General features: G+C 39.3%; 1 protein-coding gene across 3 annotated transcripts in view; it reads left to right on the forward strand.

Moving 5' to 3' along the window:
- edrf1 (erythroid differentiation regulatory factor 1) overlaps window positions 1-24,782 on the forward strand; it is a 63,301-nt gene extending 38,519 nt beyond the window's left edge. Inside the window, exons 17-25 of one of the 3 annotated variants that reach the window (XM_068002340.1) lie at window positions 2,158-2,358; window positions 3,317-3,535; window positions 3,759-3,985; window positions 6,190-6,348; window positions 10,416-10,565; window positions 13,371-13,524; window positions 18,462-18,577; window positions 20,968-21,128; window positions 21,644-24,782. In XM_068002340.1, coding sequence (XP_067858441.1) covers window positions 2,158-2,358; window positions 3,317-3,535; window positions 3,759-3,985; window positions 6,190-6,348; window positions 10,416-10,565; window positions 13,371-13,524; window positions 18,462-18,577; window positions 20,968-21,128; window positions 21,644-21,815 — 1,559 coding nt within the window. In that variant the 3' untranslated portion in view covers window positions 21,816-24,782. Of the gene's footprint in view, window positions 1-2,157; window positions 2,359-3,316; window positions 3,536-3,758; window positions 3,986-6,189; window positions 6,349-9,840; window positions 10,172-10,415; window positions 10,566-13,353; window positions 13,525-18,461; window positions 18,578-20,967; window positions 21,129-21,643 lie in introns of those variants that run through there. The other 2 variants (XM_068002341.1, XM_068002342.1) reach the window with 2 other exon arrangements.
- The last annotated feature ends 76 nt before the right edge of the window (window positions 24,783-24,858 follow it).

Here is a 24,858-nt window from a genome sequence, read left to right on the forward strand (position 1 = left end):
CCAGTGAAGTGAAAGAAAATCAGTACTCTTTTTCAAAAATTGCTATAAATATAATATTTTTACTAATAGAAGGTACTATGTTTAACGTAAGTACATTTTTTCATTGAAATTTAAATCTGAGAAGGCCAATTGGAAAATATGGAGGGACTGGGCAGGAATGGAATGTTTAAACATGATTCTTAATTTTGTGTATCAGGATCTCCAATCCAAAACCACATACAAGTGGAGAGCCGTGTAGTGTTATGTGACAAATTCGCTGAATTGATTAAGTTTTGATCAGGACATATTTCAGTATGAAAAATAATAGATAGCTAATGGTAGCCGTTAAGAGAGTTCTACATTGGTTTCTGGCTCTGGAATGGGTGGGGGGGCATTAGATTAAAAATCCAGATGTATGAAAAGTGCTAGTTAATTTCTCTATGCCTTTGCTTGGAAAAAGAAACGTCCAGGAAGCACAGTGCGTGCAATACATTTCATTTGTGTCAGTTATACTTTTGTGAATCTAGAAGCATTTCATAGGTGGGATTCTGGAGCTTTTAAAGTATACACATGTTCCCAAGATCCCACCTTAGATCAACTTATGAACAATGGTGATTTTCAAAACATTGCGCATTGTTCGTGATGCACAGGACAAAGGGCCTTGGCCACGTGTTCCACGAAAAGATACTGATCTATCTATCCATCTTAAAAATGCAACCTCCTGATCTGTGTTCTGTTTCTCGCCCTGCTTGCTATTTTCTCAGACAGTAAGATCGCTGATAAGAGCAAAATTAGTGCTTGTAATGTAGCAACACACTTCTCCACAATGGTAACATGATTTGTCATTTCCAGTAACCCAGCAATTCATGGCAGTTTCTGCTTTGGATTGTAGAATTATTACGTGAGTCTGTTCTTAACTCAGCATTCCTGTACTATGATTCAGTTGAGTCCTGCGATTGTCAGAATTTAAAAAAAATATTCACAATTCATGGAAGAAATTTAAACACATAATTATGTTTAATTTCCCATATGGTGTACAAGAATTTAAACAAATAATTCCATTGCATGATCTGAGAATGTTGACATTGCCTTGTGTACCGTTGCTGATTGAGGACTCTAAAGGTTGTCAGCCGTATATAAACGTTTGCTGCCTCCAAGCTCACCTCTCACCTTTCTATTGGCTAGATCCCACGTCTCTCCATTTCCCAACTTCAATTGGTGCTCACTGCTCATCTTTTCTTATATTGAACTGAGCTGGTGCTCTCCACTTTGTTCTAGCCTTGTTATCGACTCATTGATAGTTCTTCCCCTATTGGTTTCAGTTTTTTTGGACTTTCCTGCCTGCAGAATTGAAAAAAGTTGCTCCGTCATTGGATGTTGGTCCCAAATCCAAGTTTGAGGGAGCAATCTTTTTCAACTAATGAGTGAGTAGCCTTTTCCAATACTCCACTCCTGGGAAATTTGAAAATTTTAAACCAGCAACTCAAGAAATGCACTTTTGAGTGCTCAAACATGCAAATAAAAATCTCGCCTGGACTGGGACTTAAGAGGGCATGTAACTGATGCTCTGGACCGCAGACCGTAGTTCTAAAGGCGTTTGAGATGAGGTGTTTTTCCATTATGGGTACTTGTTTTTGATATGGGGCCAGAGAGTGTGCTTATGAGCTGCTTTGATACTGAGATCAGGCATTGCAGCTAGACTCATCAGTCAGGCTTGGATAATGGCAAATGGTCTCCTATTTGAGGTGCTGGACATTGGAGACTCAACAATGGGTACACCTCCTTGGTGTAACAATAACAACAGCTTTAGCAAGAGCTACAAATCTACCTTGTGAAGCTAGGGGGAGAAAAAAAAATCTTAATAAATAACTGAGCGAGGAAGGAGGTTTTGCAGAGGGATGGTGGAAGATAAACAAGTTAGTCAACTACTTGTGTCTTAAGCAAATGCTGCAAATCTGCCATGGATACAATGCTTCAGTAAATTTGCTATATTACAGCAAGGGGAAAACTGGGAAAATTAGGCTGCAGCGGGATAGTGGTAAAGATTAGAACATTATTTTTTATAGTGCACGCCAGGTATTGGACTACCTATGAGCAACACCACAGGAGATCTACTGAATATACAGTATTTCTAATCTAAGCATGATGTGTTAATTTGCACTTTTTTTCTGTTGACAGATGCCTATTGCTGCCTTATTAACAGTTTGTCACCTGAAGTCCTGTTCTTTCTTAGTCAGTGTTTGGCACTTAATGGTGACATTCAGTTAATGTTAGCTCAAAATGCCAGTAATAGAGCAGCTTATCAAGAGGACTATAGCTTCCAAACTAGAGAGGATCAAGAAATTTTGCATAGCCTCCACAGAGAGTCCAGCTGCCAAGGTTAGTTTTCATATTGACTTTTTTAAAATTGCAGCAAAATTGTACACTGAAGCTGAATGATTCGGATCAGCATGCACCCATACATTTCTCCCACGCAAAGCAACGCAGTAAGGTGCATCTTTGCATCCTTCTGCAGCAAAGCTTTTGCAACTGCAAGCCACTGCAGTTCCTGTTACTACTCCATTCCATTGCATAGGCCAGACAATGGCATGCCAGTGACAGCATGACTTGGACCAACATCTCACTGATCAGAAGTTCAGTCGAGTTTTCATTTTTGAAGCCAACTGAGACCTTCAAATTTTTGTTTTCAGGGCAAATGACTAGCAAAAATTGAGTGTCAAGTTGCAATATTCTAAATATCCTGCATGGGTTTAGCTTTGCCTGGAGTGAGCTGATGCTTCCAACTTTTTTCTTAAAATCTGCCTTCATGGTTCTCTGATTGCTTAGTGAATAAATGCATCACGTGGTATAGCACTGAACCATACAGACCAGGAAGGCCCCAGGTTGTATCCCTGGTCTTTGCTGTCTTTGATCTCAGTGTTGACAGTAATGTCAGTACTACTGTTGGCTTCTGGGATGGGAGGGGAAAAGTCCATTTGGGTTTGATTACTGCCCAGTGGCCCCTCCTCAGTGTGTGATTGGGCTTGGCTATTGTGCCCCTTCTACAGTTGAATAGAGTACCTGCATTCTATGATGAGGCACTTACGTGAAGGGTGTCCATTTGGAAAAGGAACCGGAGAGTTTGTGGTAGGCTGTGGAGCCATACCCTAATATTTCACTACTGTAGGGTGCGGAGGGAGTTGGGGGGTGGGGGAACTGGATAGGATAAACAAATAACCGCTACATAGTATCTGTAGCACGGGGGAAAGAATTTATTTAAAGCTGTGTTAGTAATATTTGACTGTCTTTTGTCTGTAGTTTTTTCATTCTCTCTTCCTTCTTCCCCAATTTGTTCTAGCTTTCAGTTGGGCTATAGACCTTTATATGGATCTGGAATACCAACTTTCAGTTAGCTGCAAATGCTATGAGGCAGCAAATGAACTGCTACATTCCTGTGATCAGAAAATTCATGTTGTAGAGCAACATACACAAGTGTTAAAAAGATTAGGCAACAGCAGAAATGAGGTTGGAGTTTTCTACATGAATCAGGCTGCTGCTGTGCAGACAGAGGGAACAGGTAAGGACTTTTGAGATAATCTTGTTAGATTATATGCTCTTGTTCTATAAACCCTTCTAGTGAACTTAAAACTGTCTGAAATAAACTTGTTGCTGCCTTCAAGTAATAAAGTCTAGCAAAAAGTCTGAAAGTTCATGGGGAAGTTAAAGATCTTTGGCAATTAATGTGATAAAGTTTGTAACATGAAAAACTAATATGCTTACAACATTTCTCTACCATGCAGCAAGCAAAGGCATAACAACGGTAGAACAAGAGCTTTGGAAGAAAAGCTTTTCTTACTTTGAAAAGGGTATTCAAGACTTTGAGACTATAGAGGACAAAACCAATGCTGCCTTATTGCTTTGCAACACTGGGAGATTGATGAGACTTTGTGCACAGGCACATGCTACTACTGGAAGCGATTTGAAACGAGGAGAATTTTCACCTGAGGAAGCCTTGTATTATAACAAGGCATGTCTTCTATGGTTTACTTTTCTAGCTATATCTGTGACTGTTTTTCAAAGTCTTGAATTATATTTTCAAAATTATTCAGTAGTTCACTTCAGGTGAAGGTATGTATGAACAAAGTGTACAACCTTAATGTACCAGGTTACCTTCCATTATATGTTCTAATCGAGCTGTAACGTGTATATGTACAATTCTGATCCATGTTTAGAATGTTGCAATCATATGTTCTGTATGGTAAGTATTCAGTCCAGTGCCTGCTAGATAGCTTTTACAAAAATCCCTATAGTTAAAGACTGTATTTTCCAAAAAAAATCTTTACTTGCACGTATAGGAGTTGTTAAGCAATTAGACTGGAAATTAGAAATTCTGGTCCAAATATAACAAGTTTAAGAAAACATTCATGTTATCTAGATTTAGTTCCACCAAGATTTTTAATATACTTTTGATCTTATTTTTTCCAATATATTTCTCATTTTCCCTCTTGCACCATGTCATATCTTTGTTCCTTGTATATTAGAACAGGGCAGTCTGAATCATAGATTTCTACACAGATATCGGAATTTGCTGGAGCAGGGCATCTCACGGCAGGCCCGGTTAGTTAGACTTTTTCCTGCACCCTTCAGCTCAAATTTTTGCCCTATAAGTTGCTGGAAGTGTGGACTGATAACGGCACAGCAAGGGCAACAGGGTATCTGTTATTACCTTTATTACATTGTTAAAAGGGTACTTGCGCTATTAATTACTAGACTTAACTTTCTGTGGCAAGTTTAATAGACAATTAATATGCAAATACAGCAACTTCTTCAAACTCAAGAGGAGGTTAAGTGCAAAATGCCATTTTTGCAAAGCTAATGGAACGGCGCAAATCGCCCAGAAACTCGTGGCGATTCGCAATTCACAAGGTATCGCTTCCTCGCCACAAGTTGCTGGCCGATTTGTACATTAATAACGGTATGTGATGTTCATATGCCATTATTTTTTCAGCAAATTCCGTCCCATTGTTAATTAGTTGATATGGGGTGTGTTTTGGAAATGAAAAAGGTTGCGCTGCCCTTCTCTGAAGTACAGTGCTTCATTTAGAGGCCTGAATGAGAGCAAGGGATTTTTTTGAATATAAATTTATGATTCTCAACTCAGAAAACCACTAAGAGTCACTAACAGTTTAGTGTTTGAAATCATGTCCATTCTAAAAGCTTGCGCATGGGATTTTGTATACCCCTGTGTAGCGAAAGGCACATTTTAAAAATGTTTTCTTGATGTGGTTTAACACTGACAAGGCTGCATTTATCATCCATCTCTAGCTGCTTTGAGATCGGCAATAAATGTGGCCTTGTCAGCATCATCCACATTCCCAAAAACAAATTTTAAAAAAGTGCCTTTCACTACATAGATCTATACATTTAGAGCAATTCAGTTAAATCAATTTCAAATCACTGAAATACTGTATTTGAATGTTATATGAGAGGTTCACATTATGTGTTCCACTTTCTTTCTTCCTGTTTTTCTGCTAATTTGCTCCTCTGGTCTTAGCCGGGATATGGTTATAGAAGCGGTGGGTGTCCTCTAGCACCATGCACAAATGCCCATTTTTCATGTGCTCACTGCGAAAATAAGTGCTCTTGGGCTATTTAACTTGAGGTTTGGATACATAGAACAGCTGAGATTATCCTGTCCTCACCCAACGTCCACAAAGGCACGCTGGATACAGATCAAGAGTGGGAGCCTTATCCAATGTTTGATTTTCCCCCTTCCCGAGCCCATGAGTGCCAAGATCATTTGTAGCACTTCCACTGCCAACCCAGCTATCAACTAATTTAACATAGACCAGGGATCAAACCTGGGACCTTCTCTTTGTGGCACAGCAACTCCACCATAACCAGTTGAGCCATTGGAGACATGAATTCAATTATTTAAATCAAAAGTAAATGCATAAGACTGGTTAGTAAATAGATTTGTGCACACATCAAAGATGCATGGGGTCTTCATACATCAATCAGTAACATTTGCCATAGCATGATTAATATGCTAACAGATACTCCACTAAATGTTTTTTTTAAAAAACAACTCCATATAGTTGCAGATGCTATAAGTTTAAACTGCTGAGTAACTTCCCATGGGTCCATTTGTACTGATGCAAATTAGCATTTAAGCATTCTCTGGAATTGCATGATTAGGACTTACCTGAAAAGCCTTTATTTTTCATTTAGGCTGTGGATTACTATCTAAAGGCTGTGAGATCACTCGGCAGATGGGAGAAACATTCAGCTGTTTGGGATTCTGTGAATTGGGAGCTATCAACAACCTATTTCACTATGGCAACACTGGAGCAAGATTATGCTCCGTTGTCAAGAAAAGCTCAGGAACAGGTATTGAACAAGATGCAGTATGTGACCTTGTGATCTATTGTTACCCTTTTTCATTTAGATTAATTGAGGGTAAGTGATGAATTTTCTACATTTTGAGAGGAGTGATGAAGGCATTAAAATCCATCGTGAATATTTGGTTTTGCTTAGCATTCATAATTGTTATTTTATTTTCCTTTTTAAAAAAAAAATACTGATTCACATTGGGGTATGGTTTCATATGCAGCTGGCAGCTGCATTACGTAGTGTGTTGTCCAAATAGCCATTTTGATTTTTGAGCTTGGTAATAAATATCTTCTGTTCTGGTCCTTTGATAATCAAATAGTTTGAAGATGATCACACTCACACTCTACCAGGAGTTACTGGATCAGAGCATGAATCCCAGCAGATTTCCACCTCCCCCTGCCCCCAACAAAAAAACAATTGAGGCCAATTGTAATGTCACTTCTGCCACCTGGTGGACATTAGCTGTCTCAGTGCAGAGATCAAGCCTGGGACCATCCTACAACCTGGGTTCAGTACCATTCCAGATGATTCATTTATATGCCTTTAGAGGGAGCTGAATAATTGTCATTGATTTGCTAATATAAAAAAATCAAAGTACAGAAGAATACATTTTAAGATACAAGTAATATATTATAAGTAGTATGTTTCTAAAATGCTATGTGTGCAGAATTTAGAATAATAAAGCAGAGTCTCAATATATTACAACTACAACCTACTGAGCAACTGAAGGATCTACTATTTTATCAACACCATACCCGAACACTAATGTTAATGTTTCAAAGACAGACACTTTGAACTTGAAGTAATTTTACACTTGGGCAGTAATGTTTTTCTCCAGCAGAAAATATAACTCTGCATGCACACAAATGTTGTACAGAATGTACAGTACAGAAACAGGCCATTCAGCCCTACAGGTCCATGCCGGTCCTTCTGCTCCACACGCACCTCCTCCCACCCTTCATCTAACCCCATCAATATATCATTCTATTCCTTTCTCCCTCATGTGCTTAACTAGCTTCCCCTTAAATGCATCTATGCTAGTCGCCTCAGTTACTCGTGGTAGCGAGTTCCACGTTATAACCACACTCTGAGTAAAGAAGTTTCTCCTGATTTCCTTGTTGGATTTATTAGTGACTATCTTATATTTATGGCCCCTAGTTCTGATCTCCCCTGCAAATGGAAACATCGTCTCTACATCTACCCCATCAAACTCATTCATAATCTTAAAGACCTCTATCTGGTCACCCCTCAGTCGTCTCTTTTCTAGAGAAAAGAGCCCTAGCCTGTTCAATCTTTCCTGATAGGTATAACCTCTTAGTTCTGGTATCATCCTAGTAAATCTTTTATGCACCTTCTCCAGTGCCTCCTATATCCTTTTTATAATATGGAGTCCAGAACTGTTCACAGTACTCCAAGTGTGTTCTAACCAAGGTTCTATACAAGTTTAACATAACTTGCCTGCTTTTCAATTCTATCTCTCTAGAAATGAACCCAGTGCTTTGTTTGCTTTTTTTTAATGGCCTTATTAACCTGCGTCGCTACTTTTAGTGATTTATGTATCTGTATCCCCAGATCCCTCTGCTCCGTTATTTTCCAAGGATTATGTGGCCTCCTTATTCTTCTTACCAAAATGTATACCTCACACTTATCTATATTGAAATTCATTTGCCAATTACATGCCCATTCTGCAAGTTTATTAATATCTTCCTGTATTTCTTCGCCGTCCACCACTGTATTAACTATACCCCCCCCCCCCCCCCCCCCAATTTGGTGTCGACCGCAAATTTTGAAATTGTACTCCTGATTCCTGAGTGCGATCGTTTATGTAAATGGTGAACAACAGCGGTCCCAGCACCGATCCATGTGGAATACCTTTTGCCAGTCTGAGTAACTACCTTTTAACCCCTACTCTGTTTTCTGTTTTGTAGCCAGCTTGCTCCATTCTGTTACTTGTCCCCTGAGTCTACTATGCAGTACCTTATCAAAGGCCTTTTGAAAATCCAAATAGATTACATCTATTGCATTACCCTTGTCTACCCTTTCTGTTGCTACTTCAAAGAATTCAATAAGATTGGTCAAGCAGCTCCTTCCCTTTTGAAATCCGTGCTGACTATTCTTTATTATAGTGCTAATATTTCCTTATGTGGCACGGTGTCAAATTTTGTTTGATAATTGCTCCTGTGAAGCGCCTTGGAACGTCTTACTACGTTAAAGGCACGAATATAAATGCAGGTTGTTGCATTTTCGGTTTCTAGATGTTATGTTTCTATTCCGCAATAATTCCAAAATACCAAATTATTTCCTGTTGTATAGAGTTCTAATGGGATCATGAACATTTAAGTACAAAATCCTTGATTTGAACATAATGCTCCCCAGTGACTTTGTTTTCATGCCGAATGTAGTAAAATTATATGTAGCTATAACACGTTAGAAGCAGATTGATTAGAAGTCAGTTAAAATTCTTTTTAAAGCATTAGATATTTTCTGTTAAGGTTCTCTACAAGATTGGGTCTTTCATTCACTGATTAGCTCTGAATTGGGGAGGATGATTAAAGTGTTAAAACCTCATCTTATTGGCTGAGATGCTTCACTTTAGTTGGTTACATCCCTATAAACCCTATCCTATTAATTATCATTAGTTCTTTTTCTTCTGCCTTGCAAATAACTTCAAAATTCACCAATTTCAAGTTTTTTTTTCCCTGGGTCAGTAGGATACTATTTTCTGTACATAATGACTCTCCCCTTCCCTCTCCTCCTTCGCTCTGAGGGAGCTAAGAGTTTTCATCTTTGGTGGTGCTATTTTTAACTCCTGCTTAAGCTGTCCAAACAAATGTGTGGGCTTTTGACAACATCTTGACAATCATTAGCCGCATAAGTTTCAGCAGAAAGACTTAGGTGGTCGTTAGAGGCATCTAAGGGATACTTGTCCTAAGGCAGACTTTTCTGCCATACTGAGATTTAGGATATGAACCTATTCTGCACTAAGATTTTATCCTTATTCTTCTATTCCAAGCAGTAAGTATCCACCTGCTAAATACAAAAAGACAAAAATCACCAATTTAAAAAAGGATAGTGGTATTTCTCTGTGACCCTGGCAATTTACTAAGGGAGAGCCCTGCTTATAGTTTTACAAAATCAAATACTTTGAAAACTCTGAGGATTGTAACCCTTCTTCACCTGGTAGTCTGAGATTTTCATTGGTATTAAATTGCTCCCAGCAAATTAGCGATGTTGGGGTTTAGCAACATGCATAAAGCGTAGAAAGATCTAGCAGCATCAGTGTCAATTTCATGTCTAGCCTCAACAACTTCAGTGAGACCACTGCTGAAGATCATTGAGTGGCAGGGGTTTTTGTTACTCAGTTTTTCTCTCCTAGCCTTTGAGCTCTGCTCAAGTAAGGATCTATTTTTGGTGTACCCTTACTGTCTATTCCTGAAGTGGCAAACTACAATTTGGTCTTGAACTTATAAGCCCTCTTCTTTTCCCCAGACATTGTTGAAGTAGCAAGACACTCTGCTTCTGGGGGATTCATGTTTACAGAAACACCTAGCTGTGCATCTCTGGTCATCCTGAGTTCCTTCAGGAGAAACTATTAGGACTCATTAACAAGGTAAACGCTTCTGGCACATTACCTTGGCTCACACGTGAGGAGTACCCACTTGAGTGAGATATGGAAGGCTGCTACCATCTTTGAACCACATTGCAACCTAAGTCAGCAAATTCAGGAGTGAAGTATAAGGGGAGAAATTGGGAAGAAAAAAAATGGTGGTGGTTGTAGCTTAATAGTAATCGCCTGCAAATGCATACGTCTCTCCTCCTATTGATGTCCTTTCAAAAGTCACTATGATAATTGTGTTGTAACAGTAGAAGACAAATGTCACCATTTCCTTTAATGCAAGTATCATGATAATTTGATATGTCAAATGTATCAAGTAGTTGCTGTTTTTCCTCCGATTTGATTTTGCCTGTGCTGTCATGTGCTTAGTAATGTATTTACCTGAACATTTTATGGTATAGATGAGATCTTGTTAAATAATGCAAGTGATTGTCTTATCATTTTTCAGGTTGAGAGGGAAGTCTCTGATTCCATGATGAAATCGCTTAAGTACTGTGATATACATACAGAATCTGCACGACAACCCTTATGTCAGTATCGGGCTGCAACAATTCATCATAGACTTGCCTCCATGTATCACAATTCCCTTAGAAACCAGGTAATCTGAAACTTTATTGAAAAAGATATAATTTATATTGATTAAAGCTGCATACCTGACATAATTGCCAATATTGCAACAGCAAATTTAGTTTGCAACTAAAGAAGGCTATTTATCTCCTGAAATGTCAAATAGTATTTCATAAACTATAATTCAAGTTTAGCAAAGGCAAAATAACTGAAAGACATTCCTCTTAAAAGTCATCTTGAAAATCAAGAATTTTAACTTCGTAATTTATACAAGTGTAGTTTGACATTGTAATACATAGGGTATGATTTCTTCTGTTGCACCCATTATATATACAAAAGGAACATAAATTGTATCAATCATTGACATTTAATCTATTCATACTATATGTGCATGACATTTGAATTTGTTTTCATAATTAGGTTTTAATTGCACTACCTTGTATTGAAGGGATGGTTTTCAGGGCGATCTGAGTAGGCTGGTTGGAGAAATATTAAGATCTTTGTATTGACTTTTTTCTTTTTTTAAAGAATATATTTTGTGTTTACCAAGTTATGCTCTCCAGAAAAGCCACTGCAATAATCTTTATTTGGGCTTGCTAATACTTCAAGGATTCCCTAACATACTAGTACCTCTCTTTATAATACATTAAATCAGTACCATATTGTGTATTTTGCATGCATTTCTCTCAACACAATTGCAAGTGGGAACTAAAATCAGTTTCCCAGAAGTGGAGTAATAGGAGCTAATGTTCTCAAACCATCTCTTAATTTTTAAAAATTAATGGGTAGCAATGCATATCGGAAGATAATCACTGATGAGGAAGATCATTCACCCCATCTTTGTTCATCCATCCAGAAATACCCTAAAGCTCCCCCATTGCAGTAGCCAGTGGGTTCTTAAATCATACAGCACAGAAGGGGGCCATTCAGCCCATCATGCCTGTACCAGCTCCCTGAAAGAGTGACTAATTAGTCCCACTCCCCTGATCTTTCCCCATGGCCCTGCAAATTTTTCCTTTTTTAAGTATATATCCAATTCCCTTTTGAAAGTTACTATTGAATCTGCTTCCACCACCCTTTCAGGCAATGCATTCCAGATCATCATAACTTGCTGAGTAAAGAAATTTCTCCTCATCTCCCTCCTGGATTTATTGCCAATTATGTTAAATCTGTGTCCTCTGGTTACCGACCCTTCTGCCAGTGGAAACAGTTTCTCTATCTACTCTTATCAAAATCTCTCATCATTTTGAACACCTCCATTCATATTGAACACAAATGATTCCAGGGTTTCCACCTGGGAGTCCATTCCATTTATTGGTCACTCTTTAAATGAAGGAAAACCTCCTGAAGTCCCAAATTTAACTTTTACTAATTTGAACTATGGCCTCTTGTCCTACTCAATAAATTTTCAGATTTACCGTTTCCATATTGTTTACTATCTTGTATACTTCATAAGATCACCTCTTGGACAGCGTCTTTCGAAACTGAACAGTCCCAAGTTTCTCCAGACTTTCCTCATAATTCGTGTCTTAACCTCGTGGATCTTCTCTGTGCTACTTCCAATACTTTGATGTCTCCTTTTGTGTCAGTGACCTGTACTGAAAGTGTGGTCTGACCAGAGCACTATACAATTTGATCATGATTTCCTCTGACTTGTATTCTATTGTAAGGAATCTTACAACACCAGGTTATAGTCCAACAGTTGGACTATAACCTGGTGTTGTCAGATTCCTTACATTTGTCAACCCCAGTCCATCACCGGCATCTCCACATCACTTGTATTCTATTGTTTGGGCTATATAGTTAAATATTTTGTTGGCTTTGTTGTTCTGCATTGGTTGGATACATTGAATGTCAGCCTTGGCTCAGTGATTGCACACTCACCTCTGTGTCAGGAGGTTGTGGGTTCAAGCCCCACTTCAGAAACTTGAGTACATAATCTAGGCTGGCACTTTGATGCAATACTGAAGGAGTGCTGCATAGTTGGAGGTGCTGCCTTTCAGGTGAGACATTAAACCACGGTCCTGTCTGCCTTCTCAGATGGATGTAAAGGATCCCATAGCACTATTCAAACAAGAATAGGGGAGTTGTCCTGGTGTCCTACCAACCTTTATCCCTCAACCAACATCACACTATAACAGATTATCAGTGGAAGGTGCCATGACCCCATCCATCATTTTGAGATCGGCCAAAGCGCCTTTGCAGTACTGCCCCCATCCCAGGAACCTCTGTCACCTGTCTTCGGCCTCCAAATGTGGCCTGCAAGTCTGTGCAGTTCCTGACTTGGCCTTTGAACTAGGTAAGTTAGCATTCCCCAGTTACCAGCTCGGCCCCCTTCCTGCCAACTTGGCCATATCTTGAGTTTAAAACCCCCAGTTGGCTATACCTAGCTCTGCCACTGCTTATCTCATTTCTGTTTTTGTGCAAATTGGCTGCCACGTTTCCCTACATTACAACAATGACTACACTTCAAAAAATAATACATTAGTTATGAAGTGCTTTGGGACGTCCTACGGTCTTGAAAATTCTTTACAAGACTCAAACGTATTTCACTTTGCCAAAATCACACTTCTGGGTTTGTAAATTGTAAACCTAGCAGCAAGCTCTGGTAAACTGATTGGATTATTTAATCCAATAAACCTAAATGGTAACATGGATTATTTAATCCAATAAAACCTATATAGTGACAATCTTAATAAGTAAGGGGTCAAGGAATCTGGCAAAAATAAATTCTATTATTGATTTAGTTAATATATCCTTACAAAGCTGAGCGAAAGCGAGAATGCTGTTTTAAGTCTTAACTGGAAAGAGATATGCAGTCTTTTTTTAAATACAGGTTGGTGATGACCATTTTCGTAAGCAGCACCGCAGTTTGGCTGATCTCCATTACAACAAGGCTGTGAAATTGTTTCAGTTGCTGAAAGATGCACCTTGTGAACTGCTGCGAGTTCAATTAGAACGGGTTGCATTTTCAGAGTTTCAGATGGCAAGTAAGTAAATATAAAGTTCTAAAATTACTAAATTTTGATACTGGCCTTTTAAAAGATAGCAATTTTCTAAGTAGTGGATACAGTGCCTAAAGTAAGGATGTGAAAAAGAACTGGAATAATGTGGAGAATAATTGGAAAAACAACAACTAACGCTAATCAATCCCAATTGCAGTATATTTCCTTAGCATTTGTCTAGCTGACCTGCAAGTATGCACACATTCTGGTCCTCCCATGCACGAATTTGTGTAATGTGTGCGTGCACACTATTCTGATTCATATTTTCTATTTGCCCTCCTTGAGAAGGAGTAGTGCTGAATTCTAGCAATATCATACAATTGGCACAATCTGGCAAGGGGTCGGAGGGGCAGGATGCCATGGAATGATACAGCACAAAAGGAGGCCATTCGACCCATCGTGCCTGTGCCAGCTCTTTGAAAGAGCTTATCCAATTTAGTCCCTTTCCCCATAGCCCTGCAAAATTTTCCCCTTCAAGTATTTATCCAACTTCTTTTAGGAATTAATGAATTATATTATTGAATCTGCTTCCACCACCTTTTCTGGCGGTGCATTCCAGGTCATAACTCACTGTGTAAAATAAATTCTCTTCATGTCGCCTCTGGTTCCTTTGCCAATTACTGTAAATCTGTGTCCTTTGGTTACCGACCTTCTGCCCCTGGAAATAGTTTCTCCTTATTTATTTATTCTATCTTAAACCCTTCATGATATTGAACATTTCTATCAAATCTCCTCTTAACTTTCTCTGCTCTACGGAGGACAACCCCAGTTTCTCTAGTCTCTCCACATAACTGAAGTCCCGCATCTTTGGTACCATACTAGTAAATCTCCTCTGCACCCTCTCAAGGCCTTAACGTTCTTCCTAAAATGTGGTGCCCAGGATTGGACACAATACTCCACCTGGAGCCTAACCAGTGATTTATAAAGGTTTAGTATAACTTCCTTTCTTTTGTACTCTATTTATAAAGTCAAGGATCCTGTATTTTTTAACAGCCTTCTCAACTTGTCCTGTCACCTTCAAAGATTTGTGTATGTACACCCCTAGGTCTCTCTCTTCCAGCACTCCCTTTTAAAATTGTACCATTTAGTTTATATTACCTCTCCTCATTCTTCTTACCAAAATGCAGCACTTCACATTTCTTTGCGTTAAATTGAATCTGCTATGTGTCAGCCCATTTCACTAGTCTGTCTATGCCCTCCTGAAGTCTACTATCCTCCTCACTGTTCACTACATTTGAGTTTTGTGTCATCAGCAAACTTTGAAATTATGCCTTGTATACCCCAGTCCAGGTCATTAATATATATCAGAGCAGTGGTCCTAATACTGACTGCTGGGTGACACCATTGTATACTTCCCTCCAGTCTGGAAAACAACTGTTCACCACTACTCTGCTTTCTGCCTCTAGTCAATTTTGTATCCACGCTGTCACAGCCCCTTTAATCCCATGGGTTTCAGTTTTGCTAACAAGTCTATTGTGTGGTACTTTATCAAACGCCTTGTGAAAGTCCATATACGCAACATCAATCGCATGACCCTCGTCAGCCCTCCTCATCAAAGGGAAGGGCACCTGCTTACACAGTTATGCTTGATTAAATACTACGGAATTGGCATGTCCAGTCTTGAAAGCACCATATATACTATTGTGTGACTAGGATAACATGTAGATGCTTGTAACATGCTTGGCTTAATGCAAAAGCACCTGTGACAGGAAGCCATCAATGAAGACCATTGTATGCCATGAACTTGATGCATAATTTTGTGTGTACTCGAGGGTTAACAGTTGTGATGTAATCACTGTAAATTTATAGAATCATAATCCAAATATATAAATATCTTTCTAATCTAATAGATTAGAAACAGCGTATACCTTCGCTTGCTTGGGTACCAATCTGAGCTGCACTGTCTGAGGGCATAGATGGAAGGGAGAGAATCATAGATAGAAGAATTATACCTGATCTCTGGTGCCTCCTGGCATCCAGCTCCAAGGGCTATTAGCAGTGCTCTTGGGAGCAATTCACATAGAATCACTTGCAATAGTCGAGCCTTCATTTGGATTTTGGCTGTTTTACAGAGAAAAAAGAATAATAATGTAAGTTGATAGTCCTTTAATATGGCATATTGGTTTTAGCCAGTAACTCTATACCTCCTTTACCCAGCTAACCAGTGCTCTTGTGGTTTTCCTCTCCACACTTACAGACTCTTTTATTGGGAGACTCATAATATTGGCCTTTTTGTTAATTGTTGGGCCAATCATCGAAGATTAATATACAGAAATAGGCTGCTTAACTCTGTGCTGATGTATTTCTCCATGTGAGTCACTTAATTTAATCCCCACTCTCCAGATTAATACCCCAATATTTATTCCTCAGCCAATAACATCAAAACAGGCCATTTATTTTCTTTGCTGTTTGTGGGGCCTTGTGTGGAAATTGGCTGCCATATTTGCATGCATAATAGTAGCTAGACTTGAAAAGTAATTCATTGGCTATAAAGGACTTTCAGACATCATGAATACGTGAACGGCACTATATAAATGCAAGTTTGTTTGTTCATTAAATTTGAGTTACCAAGTACCAATTCTCTTTAAATAGTAACCTCCATTAACTGTTCAACACCCATTTTTTGATCTACAATCCATCTCCGCTGAAAAGTGAGGCAAAGTACTTATTTAATATCTGAGAGCAAAGAGTGAGCAACTATCTTTTAGCAGCCCTGCCACTAGCTAATGTGCCTCTAGAAAGGCTTATTTTTCTAATTTTCTCTCGAGCTCCCTCTTAGCCTTTCTAGTTTTCCATTTTGTAACTTTCCTATGTTCTCTATTTCTCCCGGCTTTCATTGGCACAATTTAATCTGGGCAAAATCTTGATATAATCTGCTTTTTTTCCTGGTATAGTACGCTTTTCCTTGACTTTTTATTTTTCTGGTCTTTACATTATGTTGTGATAATTACTTCCCAAACATGCTCATACATTTAGGTCAACTATTTGCTCTGCTTTGTTACCCAGAACCGCTCATTTTACATCCAAAAATCTTGTAATATTCAGTTTGTTTCCCACTTGTTTTGCAACTAAGTGGCTGCAGGCACAGCTTCCCAATTGAAGGCATGCTCCAGGTCATTCCAGGCACAATTGAAATGTTTCCATTGCCACTCTTCCACTATTGCTACAGGTTGAAAGAGAGCCAATTGCATATTAATAAAGTCAGAAGTATTACTCTGTGTCTAAACTGTAGTGATTAGCACAAATGAATTGCATTATAATGAATATTGGTGAACTCTATCTCTATTAGGATGAAATTGACTCTTCAACCCATATAGGTAACAGGAGAGCAACAAATGTCCTAGGACAAGATTGTTGGAGCAGATGGAATTAAAGCTAGAACAGTAAAAGATACTGTAAGCACACTGATGACGGAAGGAAAAGGAAAACCAAGAGGAATAGAATAACCAACAAATAAATAAATGTGAAAAATGCATTCAAGCAATGAAAAAATTAGTAAAAGTAAAAACGAAGAACTAGTTGGACAGACTGCAGCTTGACTCTTAATCACAGATCTGCTTATTCTAAATGGAGGTGTTTATTTCAATTGGGGGGGGGGGGTTCCCAATGGTGAACATTGTACAGGCCTCTACACTTAGTTTGGAGTTCCCTTTCCCCCCCCCCCCCCTTGTGTTCTCTCCCACCCCCCCACCCTTAAAAATACCCCCAGTGACTTTAATCAGTTTTTTTTGCCTTGACACACCTAGCACTGAGAGTGTGTGGTGACTTCAAGAAACCACAACAGTCAAAAGGTAAATAATTAAAAATCTTTCTTTGTTGTGTATTTTTATGTTTATCAAGGAGAGAGATGTTAATGTTGGAGATTGAACATTTTTGCATCCAGTGTTAGCTTCAATCACTCTGTCAGATATACCATAATTAGTTAGAAAAACAGGAACATGGGAACAGGAATAGGCCATTCAGCCCCTGGAGACTGTTCTGCCATTCAATTAGATCATTCCTGATCTGTATCTCAACTCCATTTACCCGCCTTTGATCCATATCCCTTGAAACCCTTGCCTAATAATAAAAAAAATCTGTCGATCTCGGTCTTAAATATTTAAATTGACCCAACATTGGTAGCCTTTTGGGAGGTGAGAATTTCCACTACCGTTTGTGTGAAAAAAGTGCTTCCCGATTTCAATCCTAAATGGCTCTAATTTTAAGGTTGTGCCCCCTTGTTCTAGATTCCCCTAGCAGAGAAAATAGCTTCTCTGTATCTACCCTATCGAATCTTTTTATATTAACACGTCAATTAGATCACCCCTCAACCTTCTAAACCCGAGGGAATACAAGCCGTTTATGTAACCTGTCCTTATAATTTAACCCTTTAAGTCCTGATATCATTCTGGTAAATCTGCATTGTATACCCTCCAAGGCCAAATATATCTTTCCTGAGGTAGGGTGCCCAAAACTGAGTGCATACTCCAGAAGGGGTGCCCATACCTCTGTACTGAGAATATAATCATTTCCATTGTTTCATTATTTAAAAAGACACATATTATTCACTATACTCTGCACTATTGGTAACTTGTGGAAATTAGTGGGTGGAAAGAATCTTTAAAAGTTTTAGGGTCATAACCACTTCTCACCCCACATACTTACGATCAGGTTTTTTTTCCCACAGTATGACACTGCAGGGGGATTGCTGTGCAGTGTTTGTTCTCGAAATTGCTTTCAACCAAAAGGCTGTTTTCAATTCAAATATAATCTGCTTCCTTTTTAAGTGATGATTATTAGAAATTAAAACCTTAGGCACAATTTGCAAGAAGATTTGCAAAATAAAAGCTGGCAGGCTTGTCCAGAATATAGTTCATTTTCATGTTGTGGCTGTATGCTTTCTTTGTACAATAAACTGAAGTTTTCTTTCTTTTGCTTTGCAGATCAGAACAGCAATACATCAAAACTGAAGACTCTTTCAGGAGCACTGGATATAATCATAGATTCAGAGTATTCATTTCAGCTTATCCAGAGTGAACTTGCATGTGCCCAAGCACCGGTAACTATTTTCAAACTATTTTGGTGAGACAAGGGAAGAAAGAACCAGGTGATGCAGCACGTTAGCACATTCTTCTTTCACCTGAGGTCAAATCCATCTCAGACTGATGAAATGGAAGTAAGGAAGGATGAGGGAAGTCTTCCCTCTGCTGGCTGAAATGGTCCTACATGGAATGGTTTAGGTAGTCGGTGCCTAGTAAATGCAGATGACAGCACTCAACTGACCACAGTTGACAATATCACTGAAGAGCCGCTGAAGAAAAACAGGTGTAAGAAATGCAAACATCATACTGGTGCAGTGAGATATGCTTTTCTGCAATTGTGATGGAGACAGGAAGAGGAGCTTTGTTCTGCAGCTGAGCTTGTACCTGACTTGGGAATTCTAGGTGTTGATATTGAGTTTCAAAAGTAAAAGTGTTCCATTCCCCTGTTCTGACAGTCCTCAAAAACACCCCCCTGCCCGTGCACCACCCCCTCCCCGCCCCCCCCCCCCCCCCAAAAATAGTTTTCAGAATCTTAATTACATTTAAATACTGTCCAACTGTTTTATTTTCATTTGGAGCAGTGGGTGGCTTCTTTCGTGTCCAGGGCATAATAGACTACAGTAATGTAGCTATCAGGGCACCAGAAGACAAGCCAGCAGCTTAAACGAGCAGGAAGGGCTTCCACTCCATCAATGTTCAGCTGATGTGTGATTGCCGCAGAAGGGCCATGCAAATCTGCACCAGTTTTGCTGGCAGCTGCCACAACGCCTTCATTCTGAGACACATTCATTTTCTCTCTATCCCCCCCCCCACACCCATCCTCCTCTTCTACCCATTCAGAAATATCAGATGGCTGCTAAACGACATGGGGATACCCCCTCCTCACCTGTCTGATGACACCTCACCATATCTGAGCAACATGGGTACAGTGAGAGTCATGGGGCGACCAGGAATATCATGGAACATACCATTGGCATTTTGAAGCAAAGATTCAGGTGCCTTCATTACTGTGGGGGCTCCCTAAAATATGGCCCAGACAAAGTGGGCCACATATTTTGTGATTTGCTGCATTCTGCACAACGTTGCAATGCAAAGAAGATTGGAGTTGGCGGAGACAGAGCAACAAGAGGCGGCTGCGTCAGACGAAGAACAATTAGATGAAGGCGAGGGAGAATCACAAGAAGGAGAGCCAGCAGCATTCGTTGCAGCTAAACAGGCCAAGGAGCATTTGATAGAGCAGCGCTTTTGGTGACCTCCTCAATCCCTTACCTGAAAAGTCACACAAAATCCTTTAGCATTAACAGTCCTTGTTACCCCTTCACCATTCCCTTGATTTTGCATTGAAAAATATTGAAACCATTCAGTCAACCTCTAAGTCAATGACTTTCTGACGACACAGATTAAAAATAAGAAACTATAGACCAAAGTTGCAAATGTATTAAAGGTGTTGGTTTAATTTCAAACATAATATTGTAGTAAATTCTTCTGTCACCCAAGTGATCAACCCATAGTGCTTTTCTTAAAGAACATTTACTAACTCTACTATTATAAGGTGCTTCTCAAGTGCCTTCAGCAGAGCTGGTGGAAGGCTGCTGTTGCTCATGTGGGAACCCTTGAGAAGCTTGTGCTGGTGACTTCTGGGAGCTCGAACCTCTGTGGGCTCAGTTGCAGACTGCAGCACTTTGGCTACTGCCAGGGAAGTCTGGCCGAGCTGACTGGCACTGTGGATGGTATAGGTTGAGCAGGTATCGAGGAAACTGATATGCTGACAACCTGAAAGAAGGCAACATATACTGCTCCTGTTGCACTACTACCACTCCATGGGGCTGAGGCTTATCAGCTCAATTGATTTGCAGAAGAGCAGAGTGACGCCTTGAAAGCCATCTTGTTACCTATTCCAGCAAGACCTCCAGGAGGCCTCGGAGAACCAGGTGGCTTGCCTTAGACTCATGTCACTTCAATTTCTTGCTGCCCCGCTCCAACAGTGAAGTCTTACAGAATGGAATTGCTTTAAGAGGTGCATTCCTGCTTTAAATGGGCCTCAGGCTGACCTGGAAATTGCGCTCTGGAAGTGGGTGGATTTACCGCTCGGTCAGCGAATCAGGTGGGAAATTCACTGGTGAGATTATAATGAGGCCAGAAGTTAAAATATCCCAGATCTGTTTTTGACAGCAGCGAGTCAGTTTTGAACTGATATCAAAACTTACCCGCCAAAAGCTGGCCCAGAATTAACAGCGGAGCCATGTTCTCTGTTCGTCCATCGAGTTGTGTAAATATTTGCCATGTTATTTTAAATTTTCAGTGTGCATAATGAACATTGATTAAAAATTTGTTTGTAACATGCAATATGAATATTTAGAAAAGTGGTCTCAGGCTAACTTTCCCTTTTTTATATTGATTGATCTAGCAAGGAAATGGTCATGCACACCATGATGGAAATATGTCTGAAAATAATTCATCCAGCCTTCATGAAGAAGAGATCCTAAAACTTGTCAACATATTTGAAGCTCGACTTTCCTTTCTGTTATTTCAGCTAATCAAACTGCTGACCTCGAAAAGGAAAAGCAGGTAAAGCACTCCCTTTCTCTGCCCACCAATATCCTGATTTGTGCCCTATTTGCATTGCAACATTCACTTTTACTTTGCAACACAAATATGTGTGTATGTATGTTTTTTTCTGTTGTCAAAAAATTTACATGCCCGGTGGTACAGCAACCTGAGAAGGTTTTTAATTTGAGATGGAGAGGGTGAGGAACTTGAACTCCTGAGTGAACTACACCCATAAAGTTCTGCTCCATGTCTTGTCCTATACCTAGAATATTCTTAGAGACAAGATTCTAACTTAATGCCTTAATTTTGTCTTTTGTAGTCCTAATGCTGCTACAGATAATCCAGCTATATGCAAATTCAGAAAAAACAGTACTTCACTTAGAGTTGCCCGTGTTCTTAGTTTATTGCGGGTATCATTTTGTGGTTATATGTGCCATGTCTGAAAGCAAAGATTTGGAATAGGGTTCATTTCTTCATATTCTGTATTACTTTTGCATTTCGTGAACTAATGTTTTTGTTTTGTGTTTTAACAGCAACAGTAATGATGATCAAATAAGATTGAAAAACTACAAGCATGCTTATTCAACATTGCTGCGGGCAACAGCAGATAAGGACACTCTTCTAGTGCAGCGAGTGGAGGTGATACTGAGTTTACTAAAACAATTATCATGTAGACTGTCAGTTGATGAGACTGGATCTGTGTGACCACCAGATGTCCACCCCACTGTTGAGATACTGAAATCACCATTAGAAAATTTGAGTTTATCTTTGCTGACTTAAGGTCTTATTTGAACTGTGACAGTTGAAGTAACCTGTTCAAACGTAGATGGGAAAATATCAAAAGGTTTCTATCATCTATGGATACATAAATCTTAAGTAAATCACTTGGCGTTATCAGTGTAGACAGTACTTCCGTATCTAATAATTAGCAGCAACTAAAAGCTAGTTCTTTGAAGCAACCGTTTAATTTACCAATGGATGTCGTACTGAGATATACAGACTAAGAAGTTCCCAGATTCAAGCCCTGTGCTGAGTAACCTAGTTTCAGCCAAGCTGGCAGTGACGGTGCTGCAGTTAGCTGCACTATCCCTGAGTTAAGGAGCAGGAAAATCATCCATCATCCCTGCTTATGATGGCTTTTCAGTTACTCTCACTAGAAAGTGAATGTGTGCAGCTGTCTGGTGAGGCCAGGATTAGGCCTGGCAGTGGTGTCTTCACATTTGAATAGTTTCTTGAAACTCACTGCCTCAGCATGTCACATGAAGAATGGCTACTTGATGAGGAACTGAGGAGATTTGGTGAGATACTGAAGAGATCTGTACCCTAGCATGGGTCAATGCCATCAAGAAAGGAGAAAATTGGTAACAAAAATAAACTTTGGCTTAAGTTGTTAATACTGTTCTTTTCAATGTTATTAATTACAACAATATGTATACAAATTGCATTTAAAAGTTTGTGGTGAATTACTTTCTTACTGTGTACATTGTAAATACAGGCAAAATGAATAACACTCTTTAGATTAATGTGTTTGATTAGTGCAGTAATGGATCCTTTTTTATGCCCTCAAAAATAACTTGCAAGACAATCTATCACAAATTGGGATTTGGAGTAGCATTTTAGTTATTTATTAAACAGAATATTCATACATGAATATGTGAGCCAATGTTTTCCCCTTGATTGCAATGGATGAATAATAACATTTCACTTATCATTAAATTCATTTGTCTACAGGCAAAGTGACCAAAAGGGTATGGCATTTGTTTCAAAGTAGAAAGTAAACTAGACCTTTGAAAATCTATGATCTTGATCAGATTAGACATCAGGGTGATTTTTATTCATTCTTAGAATGTGGGCAACACTGGCAAGGCCCATCCCAGTTGCCCTTGAGAAGTCAGTTGAGGGCTGCCTTCTTAACAACTGCAGTCCATGCGGTGAAGGTGCTCCCTCAATGATGTTAGCTAGGATTTTGACCCAGCAACAATGAAGGAATGGTAATATAGAATAATGTGTGACTTGGCAGGGAACTTGGAGGTGGTGATGTTTCTGTGCACCTGCTGCCCTTGTACTTCTAGGTGGAGGTCGTGGGATTTGGGAGGTTTTTGACGAAACCTTGGTGATTTGCTGCAGTGCATTGTGTAGTATTACACAGTGCACACTGGAAGTGGAGGGGGTGCATGTTTAGGCTAGAGGATGAATTGGCGATCAAACGGACTGCTTTGCCCTGGATGGTGTCGAGCTTCAGTGTTGCAGCTGCACCCATCCAGACAAGTGGTGTATGTTCCATCACAGTCCTGACTTGTACCTTCTAGGTGGTTAAGCGGCTTTGGAGAGTCAGGATGTGAGCCACTTGTCACAGAATACCGAGGCTCTGACCTGTTCTAGTAGCCACGGCATTTATGTCACTGGTCCAGTTGAGTTTCTGGTCAATGGTGACCTCCAGGATGATGTTGGTGGGGGACTTGGCGGTAGTAATATTATTGAATGTCATGGGGAGATGGTTAGGCTCACCCTTGTTGGAGATGGTCATTGCCTGGCACCTGTGTGGCACGAATGTTATGTGCCACTTATCAGCCCAAGCCTGGATGTCTTGCTGCATGCGGGCACAGACTGCTTCATTATTGACGTTCAAACAATCTGCTGATGGTGATGGGAGGTAGGAATTATGGGAATACTTTCACGGTGCACACTTTTTATGTTTATGACTACTGTTGGCAACTTTGTGAAAGAAACATGCAGGTAACACGCTCGGTCAATTGGGACAAGATTTTAAAATTAGTTTATTTTACAAGTTGCAAAGATAGGAAAAAGTATAGTGTTGCACATATCCTCTCATTGGTCAATCGGTTAAATATTTGCAGTTTCAGGAAGCAGATTGTATAAAGAGAATTCAACAGTATGAACTCAATTCTTTCAAGATTTACAGTATATATTATGGTATTGCAGGATTTTTGCTAATAACTTGTAAAGTTTGTAACTATAATTGTGTATATATTTTGAAACTAAGTGTGCAATGTTCTCCAATAGGTAAATTGGAATGCAAAAATTATACTATAAATCAGGGTTCAACTTAGAGATTGATTTATGTACCGTAAATTTAAAAATGTGTGAGCAGAGTGGAAATATGTGAGCACATATTCAGAACCTGGGACTAGTGGCTGTCTGATAATTGGTGGAGGAAGAGTCTGACAGTGTTTAATTCAGGTATAGTTTTATTCCCTTGTCTTGCTGTGAGCCTTTTTTTGTGTGTGTTTTGGGTTGGATGAGAGAATTTTTTTTTCGAAGAGAAAAGAGCTGTTCATGAGTCCACCTCGAGATTTGTCAGAAGATGAAAAAAATGTTAAATGGAAGACATAAAACTTAGCCTTCACGGAAGAAAGGGAGCTTTACTAGAAATATTTGAAGTTAACTTAAGAAGCTGAATATTTTATTGTTTACTACGAAAATGTTTCAAGATCTGAAACTTGAATTCATGTGACTTTTATAATTAGCCTGGTTTTAACAATTCCTGTTCAAAAAGAGCAGGTATCCATATCTGAGGGCTCTGCAGAGTTTGATTGTTCAGAAATGCATTATATTTTGTTTGGAAGAATGTTCATCCTACTGCCAATGGACAAAAACTAATGCCATGTGACATTTTTAAACAAAATATATTTAATAAAAATATGAAAGCAACTGTCATGTGTTGTCCTTTGATCAATGAATGTCTATTTATATGTACTTTGGTACTGAGCAAATAGATGTAACCTGG

This window comes from Heptranchias perlo, chromosome 21 (assembly GCF_035084215.1).
Source record: "Heptranchias perlo isolate sHepPer1 chromosome 21, sHepPer1.hap1, whole genome shotgun sequence".
In the NCBI taxonomy this organism is placed as follows: domain Eukaryota; kingdom Metazoa; phylum Chordata; class Chondrichthyes; order Hexanchiformes; family Hexanchidae; genus Heptranchias; species Heptranchias perlo.